At 41.7% G+C, this 25,139-nt stretch overlaps 1 protein-coding gene across 1 annotated transcript in view; it reads left to right on the forward strand.

Annotated features, from left to right (window-relative positions):
• Window positions 1-25,139, forward strand: part of JARID2 (jumonji and AT-rich interaction domain containing 2) — a 202,574-nt gene that overhangs the window by 144,896 nt on the left and 32,539 nt on the right. The window contains 2 exon segments of the mRNA XM_068672023.1: window positions 12,202-12,378; window positions 22,963-23,192. Of these exon segments, the coding sequence (XP_068528124.1) occupies window positions 12,202-12,378; window positions 22,963-23,192 (407 nt within the window).

The raw sequence follows: 25,139 nt of genomic DNA on the forward strand, positions 1-25,139 counted from the left end.
TTTTTGTTTCTATTTCGGCAGGTGCCCCCCATCCCCTGTAGCTAATCATTGCTCTGTCCTTAAAGTGCTGGAGTGATGCCTCTCGCTGTTTTGTCCCATTATCTGCTGAAAGGGTGTGCGTTTGTTACAGAGAGGGCTTGTCTGCAAAAGGCTTACCTGGTGGGTAGAATCCTTCAAAGCCTGGTTGTTCCCACTGGTGTTTAAGTTACCCTTGCCAGTTCTGAGGTCTCTGTTGCATCTGCTGACAGGTGTAGTCAACTCCACCCATAACACCTTGCTGAGGCTTTCCCACCTGAATGCCGCACGTTTTTTTTTCTCTTTCTTTTTTAAATTTATCTCTCTTCTGTGAGATATCAGGCTAGGGGCAGCTGTAGGCTGGTTGCTAATTTATCTGTCTCGACTCTGGTCTTAAAACCGAAGCCTCCCTCCTGTTGGGACTTCTGGTAAAGCGGGTGGGTGGAGGGGGGGTTGTTCACCAGCTTTTGTGTTTGTTTAAAGGATTGCGAGGAGCAGAATCTAATGGAGTTTAAAGTGGCATCGCAAGTCCCCTGAAATTTAATCTGTGGAAATGTATTTCTAATTTAGTCTGCTGTGAGGTTGATCAGTCTGTTGGCAGCATGTCACTGCTGTGATCTGGGCCAACTGCCACAGTTGTTGGTGGGAAAATTCAGATGGGTGTGTGTGTGTGTGTGTGTGCGAGAGAGAGGGTGAGCACACATGGCTGCATTCATTCACACGCTTGTTTCCACTGCTTGCTAACTAAGCGTGTGTTATTTATAGCTTCGAAGGCACTTGCACTTCAAGAAAGGCGACCTGAGTGGGGATGTGACTTATCTCCCTTTTTATTTCCTACTGTTTCTTAGCGTTCTGCTTTAACAATGCAAATACGAAGCACAGGTTCTTTTGTCCTATTCCAGTGCTTCATTCAGAAGGTTTTTCTTTTTTTTTAATTTTATTTTAATCAGTGGCTGTTTAGCTCTTGCACCTGTAATTTTCTTCTTTGTTATTCATCTGTAGAATAATTGATGTTTTGTACTGTCAATTAAGGACTTGCAATTCATTCCTAATTTCTTCAGTATGCAGGAGTACTCATATATTTCAGACAACACATGCGTTCAGACGGCAAGATCCCAATTACAATGGTATTGAAAACCACGAGGGAAAATCTGCGCTAGGAGTGCCACACATGGCACGTTCTTGGTCTGGTTAAGCAGGCTGTGAAGGAAACCAAAAAGGAGAAGCTGTTGACCCTCCGTTTCAGCTCTCAAAAAGTTCATTGCTCCATCACCCCCGAACAAAGCTTGCTTAAACCCTGTGTCAGAAAGGCTTCTGTTTTTTTGGAAGTGGGTTGCTTTGGTTGTGAACCTGTGTGCAATTATTTATGGAAGTGTTGAGGGATCCAAATCGCTTGCATCATGGGCCCTGTGGTCAGTTCTGCCTTCTCTCCAGCCCTGGCAGTTTGCTCATGCATGATGAAATGAGACACAGAGCCACATGGAAATGTGCTGCATCACTCATAAAAAACACGCTGACAGGATATAAGCTCAGCTCCTTGGATTTTTTTTTTTGTAGTAAGTGTAGTAGTAATATGATGCTGGACAGTAAAACCCTATGTTTGTGTAATTTTTTTTTTTTTTAAAGTTGGGTCTCTCAGTTCCCAGTCCTTCAAAATGCTCTGATCATCATTGTAAGTTCAAGGTCAGAGCTTTGCTTCATCGAGGGAGTCTTTTCCAGGACCAGTGGGAAAACAGCTTTGTGGTCATGTTTCTCTCCTTGTATCACCCCACCCAGCAGCAGTGTGAAAAGCAGAGGGTAAATTTGTGGTACCCTGTCAGGCCGTACTTTCATTTTTAAATTTTTTAAACAGAGAAATGTAAAAATCCCAGCCCCAGCTAGAAGTTCATTCTTCACTACCCTGTGGGGTTTGTTTTAGGCAGCAGCAACTGAATTCTGTGGGCAGGGGAACAGAGCTGTCATGCCACAACGTGGAAAAAAGGCTCCTTCTGTATGCAGGGTCCAATATTTAGGAAGAAGAATCCAATTTACCTGGGCTTCTGCTACGTGTTAGAAAATCTAACAATCCACGGCATTTTTATTTATTTCTTTTTTAGCATCCTGTGATTTCAAAGGGAGGTAATTTAACCAAGATGACCTGCGTGGTTTCATTAGCAAGAATACTAGGGGCTTTCAACGTATTTTTAATTAGAGCTTGTTTTTTGAACTCCTGATTTGACAATGCAATGTACTAATTACTTCTTAAAAGGTAAACAGAATGGGATGCAAAAGCTGTAACAGCTGATGAATATCTGGGCATGCAGGAATACATCTAGCTGACCGGATTCGGCAAGTTCCCCCTTCTTCCCCCCTTCCTATTATTTTAAAGTCCTCCTCTTTCTATTTTTTTAAATTGTGACCTAGAATTTCCAGCACGAGAAGGAAGGGACTAGCACAGATATCTCTGAAGTGTTTGTCTGCAGTGTTCTTATCTTTAAATAGGTTCTTTGAAGGAGCCTGTGTGCCCTTTGCCAGAGGCATAATTAGTATCTTTCTGCAGCCTGTGTAGATATGAGCATGTCATCTCCCTGCCGTCGCACAATGGCATTCACTTTGGCTATATTTTCTGCCTCTGATCAAACTTTTCTTAATAGCTTCCATTACGGTGCATTTAAGTTGCCTTTTCTCTCCGTAATTATTTACAATTTAAAAATAGCGCAACTGGAGTAAGGCAGAGCTAAAGGGGGATGGAGAAGCGAGCCTCTCGGAGGGAAATGGATCCTTGGCAAAAGGTGATAACAGCAAGGCTATGATTAGGAGCCTACATTTAAAAAAGTTTTCCCATGATCAATTTTTTAATTAAGCTGGGCCTCTGGGACTTGCATGCTGGAGAATTTCAGGGATTCCTAAATAAAGATAATTTAATTGAGATCTCACAAATCGAGTTTTTAGACTGTTTTAACTGTTCCACAAAACCTGTGACTGTTCTGTTCTTTGAGCACTGCGATGATTTAGCAATGATTTATTACAACTGGGCAAAACCAAAACAGAAAACCTCCCTAACCTCCTTGCTCGTTGTACTTAACCTCCCTGCTAGGGTGGTGTGCTCGGGGGCCGTCGATCCCAGTCTTCTTCCTAATATCTCATTAGGGTGCAGTGCCTGAGCTGAGCATCCTCTGGGTTGTGTTTTTAGGGACTCTTCAGGAATGGGGCTGGAGGATGGGTGGGTGCAAGGCAGGTGCCAGCACAGCCGGCCTGCGTGTGTGCTCCGGGAGTGGGAAGAGGGCAGCTCCACGAGGGCCAAAGACTGCATCAGGGACATTATTTGAGGCCTCGGCCTTCCAGGAGAGAGCATTACCACCACGTAGATGTGCTCAGGAGATCAGAGTAAGCACGTGAAATGGAACAGAGACTCGATCGGGCTGGGAGAGAGGCAATGAAATGCTGACGCTGTCCAGAAACGTAAGGTTTTAAATGCTTTGCAGTCTGGGTTAGTTTTTTATAATTCCAAAATACTATTAAAACATGAAGACTTATGATAATTGGGTTAAAGTACTGGAGGAAGAATTTTTATAGATTTTATGTTATTAAATCATGTGGTGCCTGAGATGAAATTTTTGGACGGATTGAAAATATTAGGATAAGCTCTGGAGTGCAGAGTCCTCGCTGCACAAACCAGTTAATAAAAATGCATTTGGCGACTGTAATCCCACAATTTTGAAGTTTTTTGTAGGGTTAGGGGTAATAGTGATGTTTAAAGGATCCTTTCCGTGCGTGGGATGAGAGATGCATCCGGTGTGCAGCTTTTTAGTCCACGTATGGAATATGTTGCTCTGGGCTGGTAAGCAGCTTCCACGGTGCTTTAGCACAAGATTAATTTCATCAGCGCAGGTAGGGAGAGTCTGCGGGTGCTCTACGAAAAGCAGGAGCCTGAGGTACCCAGAGGGACGCTGTGGCCAGGGCTGGGAGTGATGCTGGAGTCCCTCCAGGTGTGGAGCAGAGGTGTGCATCTCCGCATGGCTTCGTGCTGCCGGGAGAAGTTACCAAGCTGGAAGAGCTGCAGCTGCGGCAGGATCCGTGCTTTCTCTGGCTCTTCCTGTGTTGAGGCCCCTTTCTGATGTTAATGATTCCAATATTTACCCCTGCACAAAGCCACAGGATGAAATTAGCTCGTTGAAATGGAAGACTAATCTTGTGGTTCGGTCTTTGTATTTGCCACAGTCTCCCTCCGAGTCCCTAGGCGAGCTGCTCGGCTCTTCTGTAAAACGAGGCTAACATTTAACTCTGTATATAGGTATTGGCGTAGCTGGATGTTGATTAAGGATAAGTTACTGGCACGAAACCTGAGTTCTGTGATTGCAGGGGCCTTGCTTCAAAACCTTGGTGCCCACCTTTCAGGGCCAGGTCAGTGACCAACATGTTTTCACAAAGGTGATCCCTGCCCTTCGTCCCACCAGCAGTGTGCGCCCAAGCTTCAGTAAGTTCTGAACCAGCAGTCCCTGGAGGGTGTGTTTGATGCGAGTGATGGGGCTGAGGATCTCTTGGGTGTGACAAATACCCTGGTAGGATTTGGGGAATGTCAGCACAGTGGGTTGGGATGTACAGACTTGTCTTGTTCTTGGTGGACAGGGATGTGTAGTCAGGGGGTTCAAGTGGTCGTGGGAAGGAGTGGTTTTGAGATCTGCCTCCAAATCTAGCCAGGTAAGCAGAGGTGAATTGCTTTGAGATTGTCAGATAAGAATTGTAGATGAGAGGCACCCCACACCATTATTATTATTATTATCATTATCATCATTATTATTATCATCATCATCATTATTATTATTATTTAGTGTGCCACTCTGGTGTATATTTGCTTAAGTTTGGACAGGGAACCTGTCTTTTTTTTTTTCCCCTGAAGATTCACGTGCTCCCTCCTGTTATTCTATTTCCCTAAAAAAGGAACAATTTCCTTTTGATTTTAGCTTTAGCTCTACTGCTGTCCAGAGTGGGCCGAGAAGATGAAAACGGGCTTTATGTCATTACCCTGGCCATGATGTTGGCCGTAGCACTAACCATCTCGTGATTTGTGCAGCAGCGGAGCAGGCACGGTTTGAATGTTAGTTTGTTTATGGGCTCTGTTTTGTTTCTGTGGTTGAGATGGCCTTTTCCTCCCCCTTGTAAAGGCACTGGGGAGCTCCCTCTGGGACTGTTCCTGCAGGTGGAGTGAGATAAGTGAGATCCAATTGCTCTTTACTATAGAGTTTATGTAGTTCATTCTCTTTTAGCCTCGCTCTGTAAAGTGGCCATAAAGCGTGGGCATAAATTACATTTATTCGCACTTCAGGGTCTTTACGCTGTCCTGTCAAAACGTAGTAAGTGGGACATGTAATAAATGAGAATCAGGCCCTAAATTTTGAACACTGAGATGCCAGGGCATCAGGAACATTTGGGAGGCAAGGTTTTTCCACCTGCGTACAGCCCTGAAATGGGGCCGCGTGTCAGAGGAGAAGCCAAACCTCTGGCCATGGCTCGCTGTAGAGCTTGGCATGCCCCGTGTTTATTGGGGCAGGCTTAAGTCCCACATGCCTTGACCTGCCTTGTGCTTAAATCATTCTGATGTCTCGAATTGTTTTAAGATTTTTCCAAAGCACATCTGGGTTATGTTTAATTGTTAGGAGAAAAAAGAGAGGAGTTCGAGGGGGAGTCAGTATAAATAATTCAGGGAGAAGAATCCTCCAGTTTTACAGAAACCACAGCCCAAACTACAGAGAAGGCTCTTGGATTGAGATGATTTTTGTTGTGGTTGTAACATACCACGGCTTGAATCCTGTCCAGAGGAAAACATTTGGTTTGTACTTCAGTAAATATTGCAGGGAAGCTGCCAGCTAATTCTGAAGAGTAATGAAATAGTGCTTTTGGCAAAGCGCGTGCACTTTCCATACTTCTGATTCCAGTCTTCAGATCCAAATTCGGAGTTTTTTTAGTGTGTTTAGCTAGTCCAAGACAAAAGTTAATGCGATTTAATGAGAAACAAAACATACAGTAATTTAGGAGGGAAAATTACGCATTTGTCAAATAATAAAAAAATAATTTAATAATTTAATGACCTCATTAGCCAAATAAAACGGCTGAAAAAGAGGGGAGTTTATTCTATTAATCAGGCACTTGCTGCTGAGTTCAATGCATCTGGACGCACAGGTTGTGGAAGCATCAGCTGTGAGCAGCAGGCCCGGGTGCTGTACGTGCGAAGGGTAGCAGCTTGCCCAGGAGGCTGCTAAAAGCAATGCCGCAAAACTTAAAAAAAAACCACGTAGTTTGCTTTGTGCTTATTGTGGAACGAGCATCAAATTGTTATAGCAGAGGACATAACATACATTTGTCATCCTTTCATATCCATTAGGCAACATTTTGTTGTATAGCTGTGGTAATTGTTTTTCCGATATAGTTAGCTTTTCTTTTGTGTTGCTCGCACACAATAGGAGGGAAGACAAAAATACTCAAGAGAGGATTTCAATAATGAAACTGCAGATACTGGCAGAAACAGTTGCCAACAATACTTCAGAACTCATTTTTTAAATAACTGAATATCCTCCCTTTTTTCGTAATAATTCATAGCTCATTGTGACCACGATGAGTGAATTTAAAAAAGAAAAATCACCATGGATGATTGTCTCCACATTTCTCACGCGTAGTGGCACCCGGCCACAGGGGAGGTAACTCCTGCTGTGATGCTGGTGAGGAGTGGGCACTTTGTGTGCTGGCCGAGCTTCTTGTTGCCTTGCGATCTCTTAGTTAGCCATGGTAATTTGTTAGGCTTGCAGAATTGCATCGTGAGGGTTGCATTTGGTGATTTGGCCTTCCCGCAGGGATTTGGGGGAGAAGTTCCCTCTGGGATGATGCCTGGCCTTGGCTATGGGGTTTCTGCTCCTGGCTGTGAGATGACCCCGACCTGGTAACTGAGAAAGGTGGGCAGCACTACGTGATAGATACTGCTCTGAAATTAACGGTGTCCTTCCCTCTTTACTGTACTTATTCCTACTTCATGTTGGTAATTCTTCCAGCATTTGCCTGTTCCCATTTGTCCCGCAGCCTCTGTGCACCTGCTGGCTTACCTCTCCCTGCTCACCTCTCTCCCAGCCCAGCCCATCTGTGCTCCTCTTCTTCTGCCCTGCTGCTACATGCCCTTTCTTTCAGCTTAATTTCTCTGCCCTGCATTCTTCTCCCCACCCATCGTGTTGCAACAGCCTCATCCAGCTCTTTGGTGACGGCACGTGATTTATGCAAATATTGATGCAAAACAAATCAGCCTCCTTGAAAGAAGTGCAGTTAGGGAGTGCCTAGACACCATCAAGGCAGAATGTAAAACGTATGGCTCCTCCAGGAGACTGGAGACGGACTGCATTTCATGTTTTGTTTAATAATATAGTGATGTATTAAGCTGCACCTTCAATAAGAAAAAGTGTGCACAGAAATTTTCCAAATCTTAACCTGAGAGCTTGTAACTTTAAATTGTCGTTACAGCATTTATTAATGGACTTTAATTTCCTTAGTCTGGGATTTTAACCTGAATCGGTTCCCTGATCTGATTCACCACATGGCCCCACAAAAAAAAATTACACTGCCACAGCCAAAGAGGTGGCAGAGGAGCAAGAACCAGAGGCCAGGTGGGGTAGATGCTCTGTAGGCCAGTTTGGATGCCAAGAAAAATGCGCGCACAGCCACAGACAGCCTCGATGGAGGAAATTTCTTTTAAATTTCTCTTCTAGATTTTTATTTTCTAGATTACCATCAGCTTTGCCCTGTGCTCTGCTGCTGAGCGAGCGGTTTTCTAGGTACCTGTTGATGCGGAGCGAGGCAGGACGGGTGTCTCAGTGTCGAGGGCTGCTCACCCACTTTCCCCAGGCACCGAAGTGCAGCTCCCTGCCTCTCCGCTTTCATCCGATGCAATCCCCATAGTGGCAGCTGCCTGCACTACTCAGGGGCTCCCGACACAGGAGGAGACTTGTAAAATTCAATACGGCCACAGGCTCCCATAACTCCTCTGCAGATTTTCTGCTCTTTTCTTGGGGATAGAAAGCGAGGAAGGGGGGAATTGCATACCTAGAGTGCTGAGACCTGACCTGCACCACCTCCTGGGTGCAGATGTTGCCCTCTCTCTGCAGCACGGGAGTTCTCCACTTCTGCTTTTTGATACTAATTAAATTCTAATGTCGCTCTTTAGATTGCCCTGGGCAGGCTTTGAGAATAACAAAGCGGAGGGGAGGGGAAGAGGATGAGGAGGGCTGGTTGTTCATCTCTGCTCGTGCTGCCTGGCTGGTAGCGTGCGTGCAGACATGATGGAGCAGAGCTGCCTCGTGGTTGCGTTGCAGTGTGTCCAGGCAAAGACAGAGGGATTTACTTCGGATATTAATGTGCAGAGTAGTGTGTAATAAATTTTTAAAATTAATAATAATCAAGGAATTGCCTACAGCTGTGTGTTCTATGAATGTCTGTATATGTATAAATCTGGTGAAGCTGCAGTGTTTCTTATTCTCATGCCATTTTGAAGGATTTTTATCATCTTGGTGCCATATGTCATTGTCATGATAAATACCTGTTATACACGGAGAAACTTGAGAGCAACAACTCTCAACAAAGTCTCTGTGTGTGAAGCCAAACACTGTGTTCTTAACTACAGGTGAAGCCAGGCAAGCGTTATGAGGAGGGGTAATACATTTTATTAGACATCCTGATACAGTTATTAAAAACAAACGAACAAAAAAACTTTTGAGTGCATTCTTTTCCAGATCTCCAGTGGTCCTAGGCATTCATGGCTACAACAGCACTACTTCGTGTTGTTTATACAAACTGGCAGCTTTGAGTAACAACCAGGGTCCCTTGCAGAGGTAGGCGATGGCGTCAGGTGCACATCCCCCGTGCAGTCTCAGGATGCAGCGTAGATACAGGACAGGAATGTTTGTTGTAGTAAAGAAGGTGAGTGGTCACCTAGCTTTTACTCTTAGCACTGCAGCTTCACTTATGAAACGAATTGTCATTGTTTTAGCTTGAATGAATTCACAGCATACATGCAGGGTTGTCTTTCCTTTAATTCCTTCATTTGCCCATAACTGGAATTTGCATTATCTTGGGCATGAACGGCCTATTTCAGTGTTTTAAATTAGCTGTTTTCCCAGCCTTCTGGACATGTTTAGGTACATAGATTTAAATTGGAAGTGCTTTTAACTGGCTCAGCACATAGGTGTGAACAAATCCTCAGTATTTGAGGCTATTCCAGAACTGAAATCTTACTGTGAAAGGCGAAGAAAGTACTTCTAATATAAAGAGCAAGCAAGAAAGCTTAAAGCTTTTAGATTTCTTTCAGTGTCTTCCATCCATAACGATGCTCAAACAGAACAAGAATGCCTGAGTCCAGTGGTTTTCTTTGTTTTTTTCCGTTCTTTACTGTTTTGCAAGTCAACTTTAATAAACGTGTAGGAAAAGCTGGGGGGGAGGAGGTGACCTGGAGTGAACACCAGCTTTTCTCTGAGGTCTCATATTGCAGAGCACTTAGATCAGGAAAGTGAGGACTAGCAGGACTCTACTCTGTTATTGGACATTGCTAGTCTAATTTCTCTGCAAATGTACTCCCCAAACAGTCCCAGCTGTCCAAGGAATGCAGTTTAACCATTGTTGTTCATAGTTCTGGATTGGAAAGAATTAAAAAATGTCATTCTGGCTGGAGATTTATGTGCTGAGATTACGACAGCTGAATACCAGGAGTTAGGTAAAGCTTGTGTCTGCTCTCTCGATTGGGTTAGACCTTCCTTCCTTTCTAAGCAGAATCACGTAGTTCTACATTTTATTCTGCGCTTAAAAAACAAAACAAAAAGAAAGAAGATTGCTGTTGCAGTAAAAACATTTGCATCACAGATGATAATTTTTTTTTTGATGGTTGCTGTTGGAGCCAGCTGACCAAAGTTCAGGGATGTGGAAGTGCAGGGGAACACAAGGCTTAGAGAATAGACTCCATATCTGGTCCCCCATTTTAGCATCTTGGAAGGATAAAATTTCTGAAAGTATTTATTTCTCTAACTACAAGAGATTTCAGTCTGTGTTTGAGTCCAATTTTGAAGGATCCTGACAGAGACTTTATTTTTAACTGCCATTGTTTGTTGATGCACTAATGGTGTCAGACTTCGGATCCTGATGAAAAGTGATACTCAATACGGACTTGAAGTACAGACCTGGGTACCTGGATGGAATTAAAAAGATAATTTACTTCTCAGGCTGCATTGCCCCAGTGTAACTGCCTTGGAGTTCTCTAATTAGTTGCTATTGAGACTAAAACTGCCCCCAGGTAGGAGAATTCATGTGCCTCTCAGCACCTCTTGCCTTCTCTGGATGATTGCTTAGTGTATGCCAAAAAGTTCTGGGCTTTTTTTCTAGGCCAAAAACACAAAACTTTTTGTTTCTGCCGGTTGTTACAGCTCCCATGCCTCAAAATAGGTCAGGAGTCAAGCTTCATTTGATCATCAGTCTCTACGGATATGAAAGTCGTGGCATGCAGAAGGCTAATACAGATCTTCCCTTAGGATAACCGTGTGTGTTCACACACAGAACCCTTCAGGCGTAGTCTTGATGGATTAATACACAAGTTATCTCAGGGGCTTCTCCCCAGGGCAGCTGCAGTCCCATGAGGTCTGCTATAGAGACTGAGAGCAAAGGTCTTCGCGTGTGATAGAAGTCCACATGGCTTTACTGCTACCAGCTTCAGCTTCCTGCATAGCAGTGGCCCATTTTTGTGAATGCCACAGGTGTGTCCCCATCTAAATGGCCCTTTGCTCCCTCTGGAGACAGTCGCTGTGTGTCCTGCTGCACTGCCTGCTCTGTCCTTTCTCGAGTCTTCCTGTAGATTTATTTAAGGGAGATGCTGTGGTGGGTTTTTGATCCTTTGGAAAGGATGGTTCATCGCAGGAATGGCCAATTCTGTTTTTTGTGCTGTATTTAGGCACCAAGCAAAACACAGAATTGCTGTTCTAAAGAGCTTAAAGCCAAAAGTGTTAGCTAAGGAAGCAGCAGCCAGACTAACACTATCTTGTGTTAGTCTGTAAGCCAGCTCTCCTTGTTCTTTGTCTAATTTAGCTACAGAGGAATACTGAAGTAATAAGTCCCCATTCTACACTTTCTGTAGATTTTCTGTTTCTTCCCATTCTGCATTAAAAAATAATCTTTTTGTGAATAAGTCGGAACCTCCTGGGACACCTGTCCTTCCTGGGAAAAAAACAAGTATGAACTAACACCTGGGATAAGGGAAAGTGTCTACTAGTTGTTGCAGTATTTATGTTTTTTAAAATACAGTACTACAATCATGTGTCCTGGTACAGTGCAGAGAAGCCCATGCTGTTGCATGGCATGCATAAAAGAAATGTTGTGTAAGAGGTACATGTAAATTAGAGTCCTATATCATTGTTAGACTTGTGGATCCTCACTTACCTCTCACTGAATTGTGTGTTGTGTCTTACCCTTGTGTGGACAACGCAGGTTAGGGGGAACATTATGGGAAGTAAAGGAGAAGCAACGTCCTCAAGAGGAGCACACTGGAAGTCAGGAGACCTTTGCTCTTTTCTCTCCTTTGCCAGGGACCTGTTAGGCGAATTGAAGCATCTCATGTTTGAGTTTTCCTCTTTGTGTGAAACAGAACCAGAACACTGCAAAGCATTGTGTACAATGCCGTAGAGGTCTGCAAAGCATTGTGAAGTTTAAACACTAATATTTTATTGTAATAATAACCTAAAAATATTACCGGGGTGCAGATTGGTTTGTAAATGCTCTTTTTTCTTCCGTTTGGAAAGGCTGTAAGCTTCTAGTTCATGCATTAAGACTTCAGTAAGGCACTAAAGCATGCATTTGAAATGAAGCATGTGCATTAGTCCTTTCCTGAATACACAAAGCTATTAATTAGGGCTTGTAGCAAGACTGTTTGCTTGTCTAAAGTATGAATACAATGTGCTTTTTTTTTTTTTTTTTTTTTTTTTGAGTGGGGGAACCCTCCTTTTCAAGCACATACATATTCTTTTGGTAGAAACAAATAAAGAAAGCTCCAGTTAGTCACGCAGTACTGTGACCTTCCATCTCTGGGTGCCTCTTCCCTCTCTATGCATAACACTCAAGTAGATTATGATCAGTATGGTTAGTGCAGTAAGTGAATGTAATGATGTTAATGAGCCATTTCTTTCTAATGATCAGGTTCCCCAGCCCTGCCCAGCAACATGGTATACTTTGGAAGTTCTCAGGATGATGAGGATGAAGAAGAAGAAGAGGAGGAGACAGAAGACTCAAAAACAGCTACAAACAATGCTTCATCATCATGCCAGTCAACCCCCAGGAAAGGAAAAACGCATAAACAAGTTCCAAATGGGCAAGGTAAGTCTAAATAGTGCTGTTCTCCTACACTGCCTAGTAGAAAAACTTAAGAACAGAATCCTTGTACATCCTTGTGGACCTGAGTGAATAAGGATGTAGGCCGTAATGGGAAAATGGAGTGAGATGCAGTGTTAGCACCTTCTTTTTTAACCTGTTTCCCCTGGCAGTCTGAACTCTGTCTGTGCTGGAGCTGTAACTGCAGGGCTGCAGACACTCTCTAGCTCTTTTGATACTGATGCTTAATCTAGAATGAATTTGTTTTATTAGAGTTAAATATAAGCATCTAAGTACTTCATAAGTGTTATCAAAACATGTGAAAAGGGCAACACTTAATTTCTCACGTGCAGTATTGATACCACAGTTGCTGTAGGTAAAGATAGTGCATTTATGCTCTTGGTAACATAGAGGGGATTTATAGAAGTTTGATGAAGTCGTTTATTTCTTTGCAAATCAACAAAAACGCCATTCATTACAAAATATTTCTGTCACAATGTCCTAATGTCATATCTTGATAAGTTTATCAGTGTTATGTTGCAACATCTGCTAGTGTAAAATGGAAGAACTCAAAACCATGCTGGAAAGTTTCTGAGCGTGCCATGGTGTTCTACTGCCAAAGTCCTGCATGACTTGCTTTCAGTCTCCAGCAAAGCTATTGTATCATGACAAGTCTGTGCCCTCTCTGTCTGTCATCATTTCAAAATGGGTTCTGTGCTCCCCATTCCCTTCTCCAGTATTAGTTTACCATGAAAATCTTTCTTTCTGGTGACTGCTTGTTCATCCTCCCTCTTAGCAACAGGACGGAGAGGAAGGTGTTTCTACAGAGCACTTTTTCAGAGGTGGTTGTGACCTGAGCCTGCTTTTTTTTTTTTTTCTTCTTTCATGCTACTCTCTGCTCTGAAGAAGAGATGAATAGATCCCAATTACATCACTGTGCTGGTCCTCATCTCTGCTTTTCAAAAGGAAATTTTCTGTAAAGAAATCCCTTGTTACATATATCAGAATTATTTTTCATGGCGATGGCTGAATCTGTTTTTTATTGCACACCCCAGCTCAGAAACTCCCCTTTTTTTTGTGAACGATTTGTGGAGAAGTAGAAAGGGCTGTCATATCTAATAATATTTCAACTGTCAGCTGTAAGCAGGCACTTTAATGCTGTAAAAGTCATGGATCAAAACTTAGCACTTTGGATTGATTTCTAAGTAAACCAAACAAAGTAACAGGCAGAAAGCTCTGTATATGGAAAATGAGACTGCACGTAACAGAAGTGCTGCCTTAGAGCTTTAAATGTGATATATCATTACAAAAGGAGCCGATCATGTTCCTTGAGAATGTCCCAGATGGCAGCCACTTTGAAATTAGCTCAAAACCAGAGACACCTGAAATCTTAATTGGGGGTAAGTAAAGGCAAACTTAATGAGCCATTAATGGCTTCATAATCTTTATCAATATACATCAGACTGAGCATAAGTGAAGCTGCTGCTTTAATAGATGTGCAAAAGACCTTTATAAAATACATAGGAGACAATGTGAGATGTTTTGACAAAGGTGATGAAATAGGAATTCCCAGAGAAGGCAGCTTCTTCTTCTTCATCGTCATTGTCATTTCCTTTTTTTTGTCTCCTTCTTCTTTTTATTTTTTAATTAAAATCTCCTTACCCAGGAGTATTCCCATTTTTCAGTGTCTGTTATTTTGGTTGACAGCCAATAGTATTTTTGTTTCCTCTGAATAAAGTAGGTTCTGGTTCATGTGTGTCTCTTTTAAATGAGACCACACACAAAGGCAGACCAGGGACGGGTGCACCAAATGAACTTAATCTAGCGTGAGAGTCTATTTTTAATGAATTAAAGTCTTTTGTTTTTAATGTACAATGTGTAGTCAAGTACTTTGGACCTGAAAATGCTAAGCATTTGCTATGACATACAACAACAAAGGTTCAGAGCTTGATTAATGTCATTAGACAGTGTCAAATGATTGCTTTCTACTAAATAGGGGCCAGAACAACTTTCCTGGTGAAGTCATTTGTCAATATCCTCTTCTGACACCAAGGGGGGATGTTATTAGGGTTGTAAACCAAACTGTGTTATAACCTAGCCTGTTGAGCCACCTTTTGGACAGATAACTAGATCGAAAATGCCCAAGTATGAATGAGAAGCTGATGTAGCACGTGGCATAGCTTGCTGCATGAATTGGACTCAGTTGGCTCAACTGACTTGTCGCCTTCCAAGCTTCGTGCCTGCGATAAGCTTATTTCAAGAATCAGATGATTACCTCTGCCTTTTCTTCCTCCTTTCTTAGTATTTCTGATATGCTGCACAAGTATCTAGCTGTTAAAGAGCAAAGTGAAATGCTTAGCAAGAGAAGTGTTTATCCCCTACATCCTTGGGCATGTGCAAAAGGGGTATGCAGCAATGTGCAAGGCTTTCCTTCATGCAATGTCTGAGTGCACGCGGTGACAGCGTTGCAGTTAAACTGTTTTCTAAAACAATTGCTGCAGCTGCCACAAGGGAAAATGCTGGAGCTGTGCTTTTAAAAACTGGTTTCATGTCATTGCCAAACTTCAGCTGATTAGGCCAGGTCTGACATATGTTATGTTTAGTTAGCAGCAGATAAAGGCTTGGGTGTCATTGGTGGTGTTTTTTGGCTTGGTTAGAAACTGATGTTAGTTCTGGAGGGATCTCCCTCATGCTGTGTGGGTTGTTCTGCACCTAACTCTTGGCTTGCTCCTCCCATATCTGTCTTTTTCAGAATGCTTAAATTTAAAATGAGCATTTCTCACTAAGAGATGATGACAGTGGCTAGCGACTTTCAGTTTTTGTTTACAAGAAAAGTGTTCTCTTGTAATGTAGAGTAAAATGTGTGCGTGTTTATTGCTTGCTTTTATATATCATGTGTCCCAAATAAACTCAAGTCAGAGTTCACCTCTAGTCTGACCTGTGCAAAACACCATCAATAAGTTTTCTGTCAAATTTGGCAATAAAATTAGCAGAGGTTTGTGCCTGTAATAGTGCATATCTCTTGAGGAGGAGGTTTTAGAAGCTTTCTGAAATGCAGTGTGGAATTTTGGTTCCAATCAGAATTACTTTAATTGCGTTAGGATTTATAGCAGGGTTAAAATGGTGAAAGGCCAGAAACTAATCAACTGGATCACTTCATTTCCATATAGCTACTGACTTCAAAAGAATATTTTCTCAGCTAAGAAACCGTACGAACATTCAGTCAGAAGGACGTAATCCATCCCACTGGTTCAGTATATTGAAGCGATGTTAGAACAGCTTGATGGAAAGCACGTCAAGGATGCATGTCCCTTTAAAGCACATAGTTCCCTTTCAACTTCAAGCCTCCTAAGTAAGGTTGTGGTGAATTTCAACATTGACATATGGAAAACTAGGGATGATGTGGCGTGTGTTGCCTCAGCTAGTGCAGAAGTTCAGATGCCTGGGTTGCAACTGCAGCCTGAGTGTGGGTGTAGGAGCCCCCCTTCGTTCCCAGTATTTACGTCCAGGTTGCCCAGTCACAGGATGCCTGTGTGCTGCTCAGATGGGTACGCTTATTTCCCAGCCTGTGCTTTGTACCCATCTCAAATAACCACCAATCCACCCGAGACTAGGACGGGGCTGTGAATGCAAGGAATTTGGTGGGAGAAGCCAGGCGGAAGCGTTGGCCTACGCAACGCGTTTTTGCTTCAGTGTGGCTGCCAGGTGTGGGGAGGAACTCCTCAACCACAGCCTGGACGACAGGGCGCCTTGCCGACGTGGAGGAGGAGATGGGGAGACGTTGATTTTTTAGAAAATTGACCTTCTGCAGAGGGAGGAGGGTGTCAGGCCTCAGCTACAGCGGGCTGACGTACAGGGCGAGCAGGCCCTTGGCCGTGACTTACACCTCCCTGCCGCCCGGAGGAAATTCCACGTGAAGGTAATAGGGGAGGCTTTAGGCCTCTGTAAGACTAATTCTTTGAATTCCTCGCAACTAAATAAACCCTACTTTGATTTCGTTCTGTGGCACAACAGAAGGTTTCCTCCGCAGGCTCCTGAAGGAAAATGTGTGCAGGTGCCAAGTGTTTTGTTAGGCAGGCTGCGAGCTGGAGCTGGAGGATGCAGTCAGGGAGCTGTCGGGTTGTCCGTCCCGTCGAAAGAGGGAAAGGGGACGGCGTTGCTCCACTTACAAGGAGCATTAAGGCCTTGTGGACTGGAAAAGGGCCTCGAGGAGGAGCAGCATCCCCAGATAGAGCTGAGTAGATAGCTCTGAGGGCAGCAGTTCCTACAGTCATGGTCGGCCAATTTCCTCAAGTAAGGCGGTTGCAGGATTAGCTATTTCTGACACCAGCAGAGAGGTTCAGAGGTGGAGAGAAGTGTGCCTCTGTGCCAGCTTACCTGGCAATGCCGTATTTGTCCTCAGATGCCCGAGACAGACAATTAAATCCTAGCTTATTTTTAGGAAAACGGAGTTAGCTGTCATTATTTGTAAACAGACTTCTTTGTGATTTCCTTAGCAAGAGCAAATGAGATTTCAGTGTGGAAAAGCCAGCTGGGGCAAAAACAGGTCCTGATCCCCGCTGTGTTTGTTAACATGGTCAGATAAAAACCAGTCTGCGTGCCTTTTGTCTGAAGTGGGACGGGGGGGGGGAAGTTTTATAGATGCCTTTTTTCTGATGACTCAAATTTCAAAACAGATCTGGCAGTAGCGTGTAGTAAGCAGGCATCGCTAGAAATCCTATACTTTGCTTTAGTGCTGTCTTCCTCGCTTGCCAAAAATGCTGAAGAATGTTTCGGTTCTCAGTTTGCAATGGATAATTTAGGGGAGTAATTTCCTTACACGTGTAATAACAAAAATGGTACTGGAAAAGATCGTAGATACTTTTTTTTTCTTTCTTATTTCAGGATGTAGTTCAGTGCACTGCTTGTACATCTTGGGCTTAAGTGGTGTATCTTTTACATACATTACCATTTGAGTGTTCTGTAAGAAAATCCAATGTATAGTCGAAATTCCTCATTCAGTTGCCTTTAAAAAAATATTAAATATTTGTAGTTTGGTACATAAGACAGAGTCATCCTTTGTGCATCTTTTTCAGTAAAATTAATCCTGAAGAGGTAAACACTCAGAAGAAATATATTTTCTGCATACAGCTAAAATGCAGAATGAGAAAATTTCAGGCACAGTGCTACAATAGTTAATGGGTAGGCAATTATTTTGATGATTTACAGCCTTTTGTTGAAATACCATGGAACCAGTAATTGTTGCAATAAACATTTTGCACATTTAATTTTTCTGCAAAAATATGTAACATGAAAATTACCCGTTTTGCAGTAATTTGCATATTTAAATATGCAAATCAGACACAACACATTTGGGGATCTGTGGCTTTTCAGTAGCTAGATGTATGACCTGTGGAGAAGAATAGGGGAGCTGGAAGTTGCTCAAAAAAAATTGAATTGTTATCCTGGTGAGAGACTCGTGGTAACAGATAGACACTTCTTGTATGGACTTGCTGCTTAGCGAGTGACCCTTTTGACGTTGTTTTTGTCATCACGGTTAGGTGAGAGTAATGAATTTGTGCTAAGATGAGACACTTGGTATTGGATTTTTGCAAATGGTGTGGTGCCTCATACCAATAATGCTCCTTGCGATGGCCCGATGTGTGTGAAGGGTTTTGCGTTGTGCTATTGATAGTGGCAAAAAGAAATGCCATGTTAGCAGCCAGTTCTCCTGTTTGTCTTCGGTTCGCATACAGCTGGGGAAATTTTGTTTCGGAGTTGTCCACGTCCAAATTGTGTAGAGCTGGGTTAGGGCTTGAGAAGTGCAGAAACAGCTGTGCTGAGTGTTTTCACACCGCGTAACACCAGCAGTGTCGTGGTGTCCTTTTCTTCTCCTGAAATACACCTTTGCCACTGACCTCCCAAGTATGTAGGTAGTGTTTGGGGCTCAGGAAGAGAGCTCCTATCTCTGGAATGGTTTATAGAAGTCTGAGCATACCCAACACTTAAGGAAAACAATTGGCAGCATTAAAATATTCTGTTTTATGGAAGTAGAACATTGTTTTAGTTCCTGCGGGAGGAGAAAAGAATTATTGCCTGGGTCCTTTAAGGCAGTTTGAGAGCCACATAAATGTTTTCACAGTGACTTAAAACTGAATTAAAGCCAGAGCAAGAATGTTTTTGTACAGTAACGGATACTTAATGCCAGAAAGTTGATTAATATTACATCTCTTCCCAAACATGATCTATGTAACATGAGGTTTGCATTGGAATAGCTGGCTCGGGTTCACAAAATTGGCAAGGCTCCCTCTTCTCCTTCTGAAAACAAAACTTTTCCCTTTCACTCTTATCTTCCCTCTTTGTTTTGAATAGTTTTATGAATGTGCAATCACTTGCTTTACGCAGCATGAGCTCTGCTACATGCAGCATGTGTGTACGTGTATGGTCAGTGCCTTTATCTTCCAGAACATACAGCAGAAATGTTCATACGTGAACACTCCACTCTTCCTTATGCATGAGATAAAAGGGGAGTCTACAGAGAGCATTACTGGTAAGCTGGAGGAGGGTTCGTGAGAGAAAGCTTTGCACATAGTCTCAGCTGTTGACTGAATGCAGTCCTGTAATTCTGCTGTTTAAGTAGTGAAAACCTGATTATCGTACAAAAATACAAATTGGCTTCTGAATGGATGACTGGATATACCCTACAAAATAATTGCATGCATATATATTTCCAGAAATACTTCAGAAAATTGCTGAAAACTTAATAAATGTTTATAGCTTAGTGAAGTGTCAAGTCCCTTAGTAAATGCTGTGTTAATCTGTAGTAATCAAGCACATCTATGACTTTACTCGATCAAACTTTTCGTAGTCATTATTATAGCTGTACCTAGTTACAGGCATGATTTGCACAGTTTGCATTGGTTCGTGTAGGGATTCTTTATCATGGTTTGAAATGAGATACCCCCAAATCCCTGGATGGGATCCTGTGTGGATATTGGTGTCCAGGCTCCAGGTCCCCTTCTGCAAAGGGAGCTGCGCTGCGTCCGTGGGGGATGATGCTTGCCATAAGGTTTTGCTCTGCTGCCATAAATTATATCAGTGGTTTAAAAAACCTCAGTGCTTGCAAGTTTTGAATGTAGTGGTTCAATTGCTTTGTATTTGATCATCACTGCTAACCAAAAGACCCACAAATATTTCACTATGGGACTCTTATTGTTTCAGCCTAATAATAATAATTGCTTTGGAGGAAGCAGCATTTCAGAATGAGCTTTCAGATAGGTACGGAGAAGTTGATACCCACTTATTCTATTTGAAGTTTTTGAACAATAATAATTTGCTTATACGTTTAATCATGCATTTGTAGCACTCTTGCCTTTAACTAAAAGCTGTTCTGGAAGTACAAAACTGGTTAAGATTGTGTAAAATAATCATAATTCAAGACTTTAAGAGATTGAACAGTATAAGTTCTGTGGCTCTTTTTTTTTTTTTTCTTTCTTCCCTCCCTCTTTCTTTTATTTTTTATTTTTAATGAAATAATCATTTCAAGGATGAAACCTTTATTGACTATTCTTTCACAAGGAAAAAAAGTGTCACTGGATGTTGTGCATGTCAGTTATCTCTAGGATGGGACATTGTAGCTGTGGCATGTTTATACCTGAGCTTGGTAAAGTGTAAGGTACACATTTTCTGCTTTTCTAATTGAAAAATATTGAAGGGCTGACAGACATGAGGGGAAATGCAATTTGCTGCATAAGAAGACACAAAAGAATTAGTAATCGTTTTCTAGTTAAACAAGATTTGGTCTCAGCGATATTTCATGCACGATTGGTATTGTGGTTGTTTGTTTTCCTTTGAGAAGTGGATTTTTCTTTCTTATTATCAGTTACTTTTCAACAATTAAATTTCTTTGGGGGCTTTTTGGTCTTCCTTCCCTGGCAATTTCATTGTTTCACTGAACTGTCTTGCTAGCTGTTTGGGCCAAAGTTCAATCCTGTATTATACTCTGTAAGTCTAAATAACTTAATTTCACATTTTTACTCAGATGGGAGCAAAATCACCGTCTCTGGGATTTTTTTTTTTCTTAAATGCTTGGCTTGTGATAATATTTTGTAATTAATTGGGTGAACACTTAGATACTTGTTGATATAATACGGTTGTGAATTTGGCAGAACTCATTGCAGAAAGGTTTTTACACCTGTCTGGATATAATAATATTATAAGTGTTTGAAGCAAGAAATACTAATTTTTTTATAGAAACCGATACCACCTATAACTAGAGACAGCATGGCTAGGACCGTTTTGCATCTACGTCTTGCCCTTTTTGTTGTGTTCTCAGGGTTTAAGCTTTTTAAGCTTTTCCTGTGAGAGCGAACATTTTTTTTTTTCCTCTCATTTCTCTCTTCCCCCTTTCAAGAATCTTACAAATTAAGACAAAAGATAATTACTCAGAGGGTAAAACTGGCAGGGTTCCCACGACACTTAAAATTAATGAGCTGTTGCATATAAAATATACCTTGTCTCATGTTCGCTGCTATTTTTTTTTTTTTTTTTTGGTGAACCATAAAAGTGCACAGTTTGGCTTTTTGGCTGTGTTTTCTGTTTTAGTAATTTTCAGGTATAAAGTGGCAACTGAATGCAGAAAAGTAATCTCTCTGACTTAGCGTTTCCGTACGAGCAGCTCTGTATATACAATTTGCTCCCTCGGAAGAAAAAATATCGCTTGCAGTGATGAAATACGTATTAACAAAGCTGCCATCATTTGTTTGTGCTACATCTTATTAAAAATAAATAGTCGCACTTTGTGCAGTCGTCCTGCCTTCCATCTGATGTGAGAACTCCTTACAAAGCAGGATAAATGTATTGTTGTGAACTCCCCGAGAGAGGTTGGCAATTATTATCAGTTCCATCACTGGAAATGAGACGCAGAGGTTATGAGACTTCCACTGAAATCACAGAGAAATCCTCGGCTGTCTGGGGCAGCGCCAGTTGCTCCCGAGCTCGGCAGAGCTGAAGCCACAGGGGAATTTGCAGTGACTTCGCTGCAGACGGGATTTCTCTCCTTCCTCCTCAATTTATGCAACGGGAAGAGAGGGAAGGAGGAGGAGGTGGAATAATGTACAGTTGCAAATTTTCTTTTACATCATCTGCTTTAATGCTTACAACCAACCCAACGTGATAAGTGACCTGAATAACAATTTTGTTGGTAGCTTGCTGGAATTTCCATTTTTGGAGGCATGGTGGGAAGATTGGGAGGTAGGTGAAAAGCAGCTTTGATACACCTTAGCAGCTCAGAAGCAGCTTAGATGCACCTCCTCGGGCCAGCAGGATTGCTGGTTTCTTATTATTACTACTATTACTGTTACTACTCCTCTACTACTACTACAGGACATCTGTAGAGACAGCTAAGCTTTGCAATTTAGATAAAAAGGAATGTGTCACAGGCATATCGTGTTTATGGATTGAATACGGCTTTCATTTCCCAAGGAAACAATGACTTAATTCATTCAGTTAATATTCCCAAACAGATAGTGTGTGTCATGTGCAATACATACAATTCTCAGATCTTTGTGCCGTTGAGTATTTAGGAATTTTCTTACTTACATCCTTCCCTAAGCCAGGTCAAAAGAGAGGGCTGAAAAACAAGAGTAGATGAGTAGAGAAGGCAGGGGAGCACTTGGCCGTTGTGGATGTCAGATCACAAACCTCACAGACCTCTGTCAAGTGCCTCACTGATGAACAGGAAGCACTTTTATTTACTCCATATTTCGATTAACAAACAGACAAAAGGACAAAATTGTCTTTTTGAAAAAAATACAGATAAAAATCTCAACTTTCTGTGTTCCCTGACAATAAAAAGCAAAGTATATTCTTAAATTCAGCAGAGGGAAAGGAATGAACCTTATTGAGATAGACTTGTATGCATTTTTACATCATATTTATTGCCCCCAAAATGTGGTTTCTATTCTGTGCTTTCTTATCCCTTAACTTCAGCAGAAAACTAGGACACTCAGCTTGGCCCCCCCGCATTACTTTATCTGACATGTTCCAAACAGTTTTTATTATTTTCCTTCATTTGCAGAAGTACCTTTTTCTATTTGCAGCTTGTCTGCTATAAGCAAGCTGCTGTCAGTTTGGTTCAGCAGTTTGGATATTGATGAAAACAAAACATGCTTTTTCATGGAACATTTCCTTTCTTTATGTTAAAGTAAAAATAAATCCTTTTTCTGTTTATGTTATGTTCAGCACTTCCTCAGTGCTGCAGCAAAAAGTTAATTAAAACTGTCATAAATAAAAATCAAATGGAAAAGTCTATATTTAGGTCAATCTAAATAGCAATGTACCTTGTATGTTTTAATTTGGATATTGAAGATAATGTTTTAATAATCAAAGGAAATAGCTCACTTTAGTAAATCTGTTAATTTAGATAAATATGCAAAATAGCGCTTCTATTTCTATATTGATTTTGCTTTAGCTATAACAAGATGCTCACTAAATATTGAACACTGACAGCAAAGAAAGTTGGGTTGTTTTGAATGAAGAATGTAGGCTTGTATGTACTTTTTTTTTTTTTTTCCTTTCTTTAATACTCTGTCTGGTTTTCCCTCTTCTCAGTTTTCAATGGGTCCAGCAAATCATCGAAGGAGAAAGAACCTGCTCAGAAACACAAAAGCAAAGAGGCCACACCAGGGAAGGAGAAGAACAGTGAACATAAGGCTGAGAGCCGAAAAGACCAGGCTGCTGCTAATCACCATCCTACTACAAACACTGGCTCCTCTACGAAAGGGCTCACCGCTAACAACCACCACACTCTTCATAGATCGGCTCAGGACTTAAGGAAACAGGTAATGAATTATGCTCTACTGTGGACACGTGGGAAACGCAGACTTTTAAGGTGCTAGCTCCATTTTCCACTGCATGGCACGGAGGGAACATGGCAACCCTTAAAAGTGTGCTCAGGAGACAGCAGGGAGTTAATTTTCAGTGAAAGAGAGAGAGAGAAAGAAGGAAAAAAGAAAAGTGTTACATAGTAGGTCATTACAATAAAGCACGCTTTACAATCCACTCTTTATATTATCCAGTGTGTAGCTATGAAAGGGTAAAGTTAACATCTTTATTTATTAAACCTTTCTGAGTGGCACCCTTGTTGGCCTCTGCTGACAGCACCAAGGCTGGCATCACATGGCAAAAATGATTTCCTTCGACGTACAGCTGGTCCACTTGGGTTATCTTAGAGGCTGGCCTTGTAGAGAAGCTGTTGTTACACTCAGGTGTCTTGTATTGCATGTGGGCATTACAAACCTCAGAGTCTGGGACGAATGCATCAAGAAAGTATTCCAGGATATTATCTCCTTTGTAGTGGACATACCAGGGAGGGAGAAATGCAAGGTTTTCATGTTTCAATGTTTTCATGTTAGCAAAAAGTCCAGCAAGAAGTTTGTGTCAGCCTGACTTTGATCTGAGCGTGTAAGTTTAGTAGAATGATCTTTCAGTGCTTGTGACTTGCATTTGGGCAGGATGTGTCTCCATCTATTTTTGATGGTTGGATCAAAGAGCTTCTAAAATAGAAACTGGCAAATTAGTGTTTTTTTTTTTTTTTTTTTAATAAAATAGTTTCAAAACCCTCAGTCAATATCCTTTTAAATTCTCTGAGCTGTGACCTTACATGAGCTAATTCAGCCTGGGGATGGGTTAGCAGAGTACCCACACTGGAGAAGGGCAGTACAGTAAGCTTGCTGCACTTACAGCTATTTTTTTTTTCTTTCCAGTGGTTAATTCTCAGCAGGCCACTTACAGCCAGTTTTTTATTTGCTGGCATCTAAAGTTTTTTTCTTCCAAATAGGCTAGGGTGGATTTCAGTGGAGCTGGAATTGCCATCTTCTAGGGCTGTCAAGGCCTTAAATGGCACCTCTCAATCGTAGGCTTGGAAATTAGAAACAGCAAAAAGAAAAACAGCGGTGCTCTTGCCAAGGAAATCTTCCATGTCCCATGCTTCAGTGGTGTTCAGCTTCTCCTGAAATACCTCCATTGGATTTGTATTACCTTTTAAATCAAATCTGAGATTCTGAAGGTTATGTGCAGTATATTTCCCTGTACCTCTGCATTCTTTATTCCCCCCATGGCATTTTTTGCTTACTGAGTCATGAGCCTGAATGCCTGCCTTCGTTTGCATTCTTTCTTTTGCCTTTTCTTGTGACTGCCAATATCCTGTGGTCCTTGCTGTGACATACTCTGCCATGAGCTCTTCACATTGAACAAGTTTCCCAAAATGTAAGGATACAATTTATACTTTTATTTTAACTCACTGGAACACTTGTGTGAAATGTTTTACAGTTGTTTTATCAAAGTCTGAATAGTTACAATTCTCGTAAAAGTCAACAGCTGTCACTTGTGAAGGTAGTTCTAAGAAGGGAAAAGACAGCTGTAGAAAAATTCTGTCCATGGTCCAAGTGGGTTTTGTGTCATAGAATAGTAGGTTTTTTTTTTTCAATGTGCTGTGAAAAAATGGAGAGAAAAACGAATGCAACTCAGTATTACCAATGGCAACACTACACGGACACCTCAAGCTTCGGAAAATAAGAGGCTGTAAGTTGAGATGATGATTTTTTATTTTAAAATGATTTTTATTTTAAAAGAGAAATTTTATATTATTTCTCTTCTGCACCTCTCAGTGACAAACGTCCTTTTTAACCAATTTTAAAGAGAATGTGGCTGTAACTAATGAAAGGTGAACTATGCGTTATGCCTGACAAGGCGGCTTAGCTTTCTGTAAAACCTTAGATGTAAGAGTT

The sequence above is a fragment of the Anas acuta genome, chromosome 2 (genome assembly GCF_963932015.1).
Source record: "Anas acuta chromosome 2, bAnaAcu1.1, whole genome shotgun sequence".
In the NCBI taxonomy this organism is placed as follows: Eukaryota; Metazoa; Chordata; class Aves; order Anseriformes; family Anatidae; genus Anas; species Anas acuta.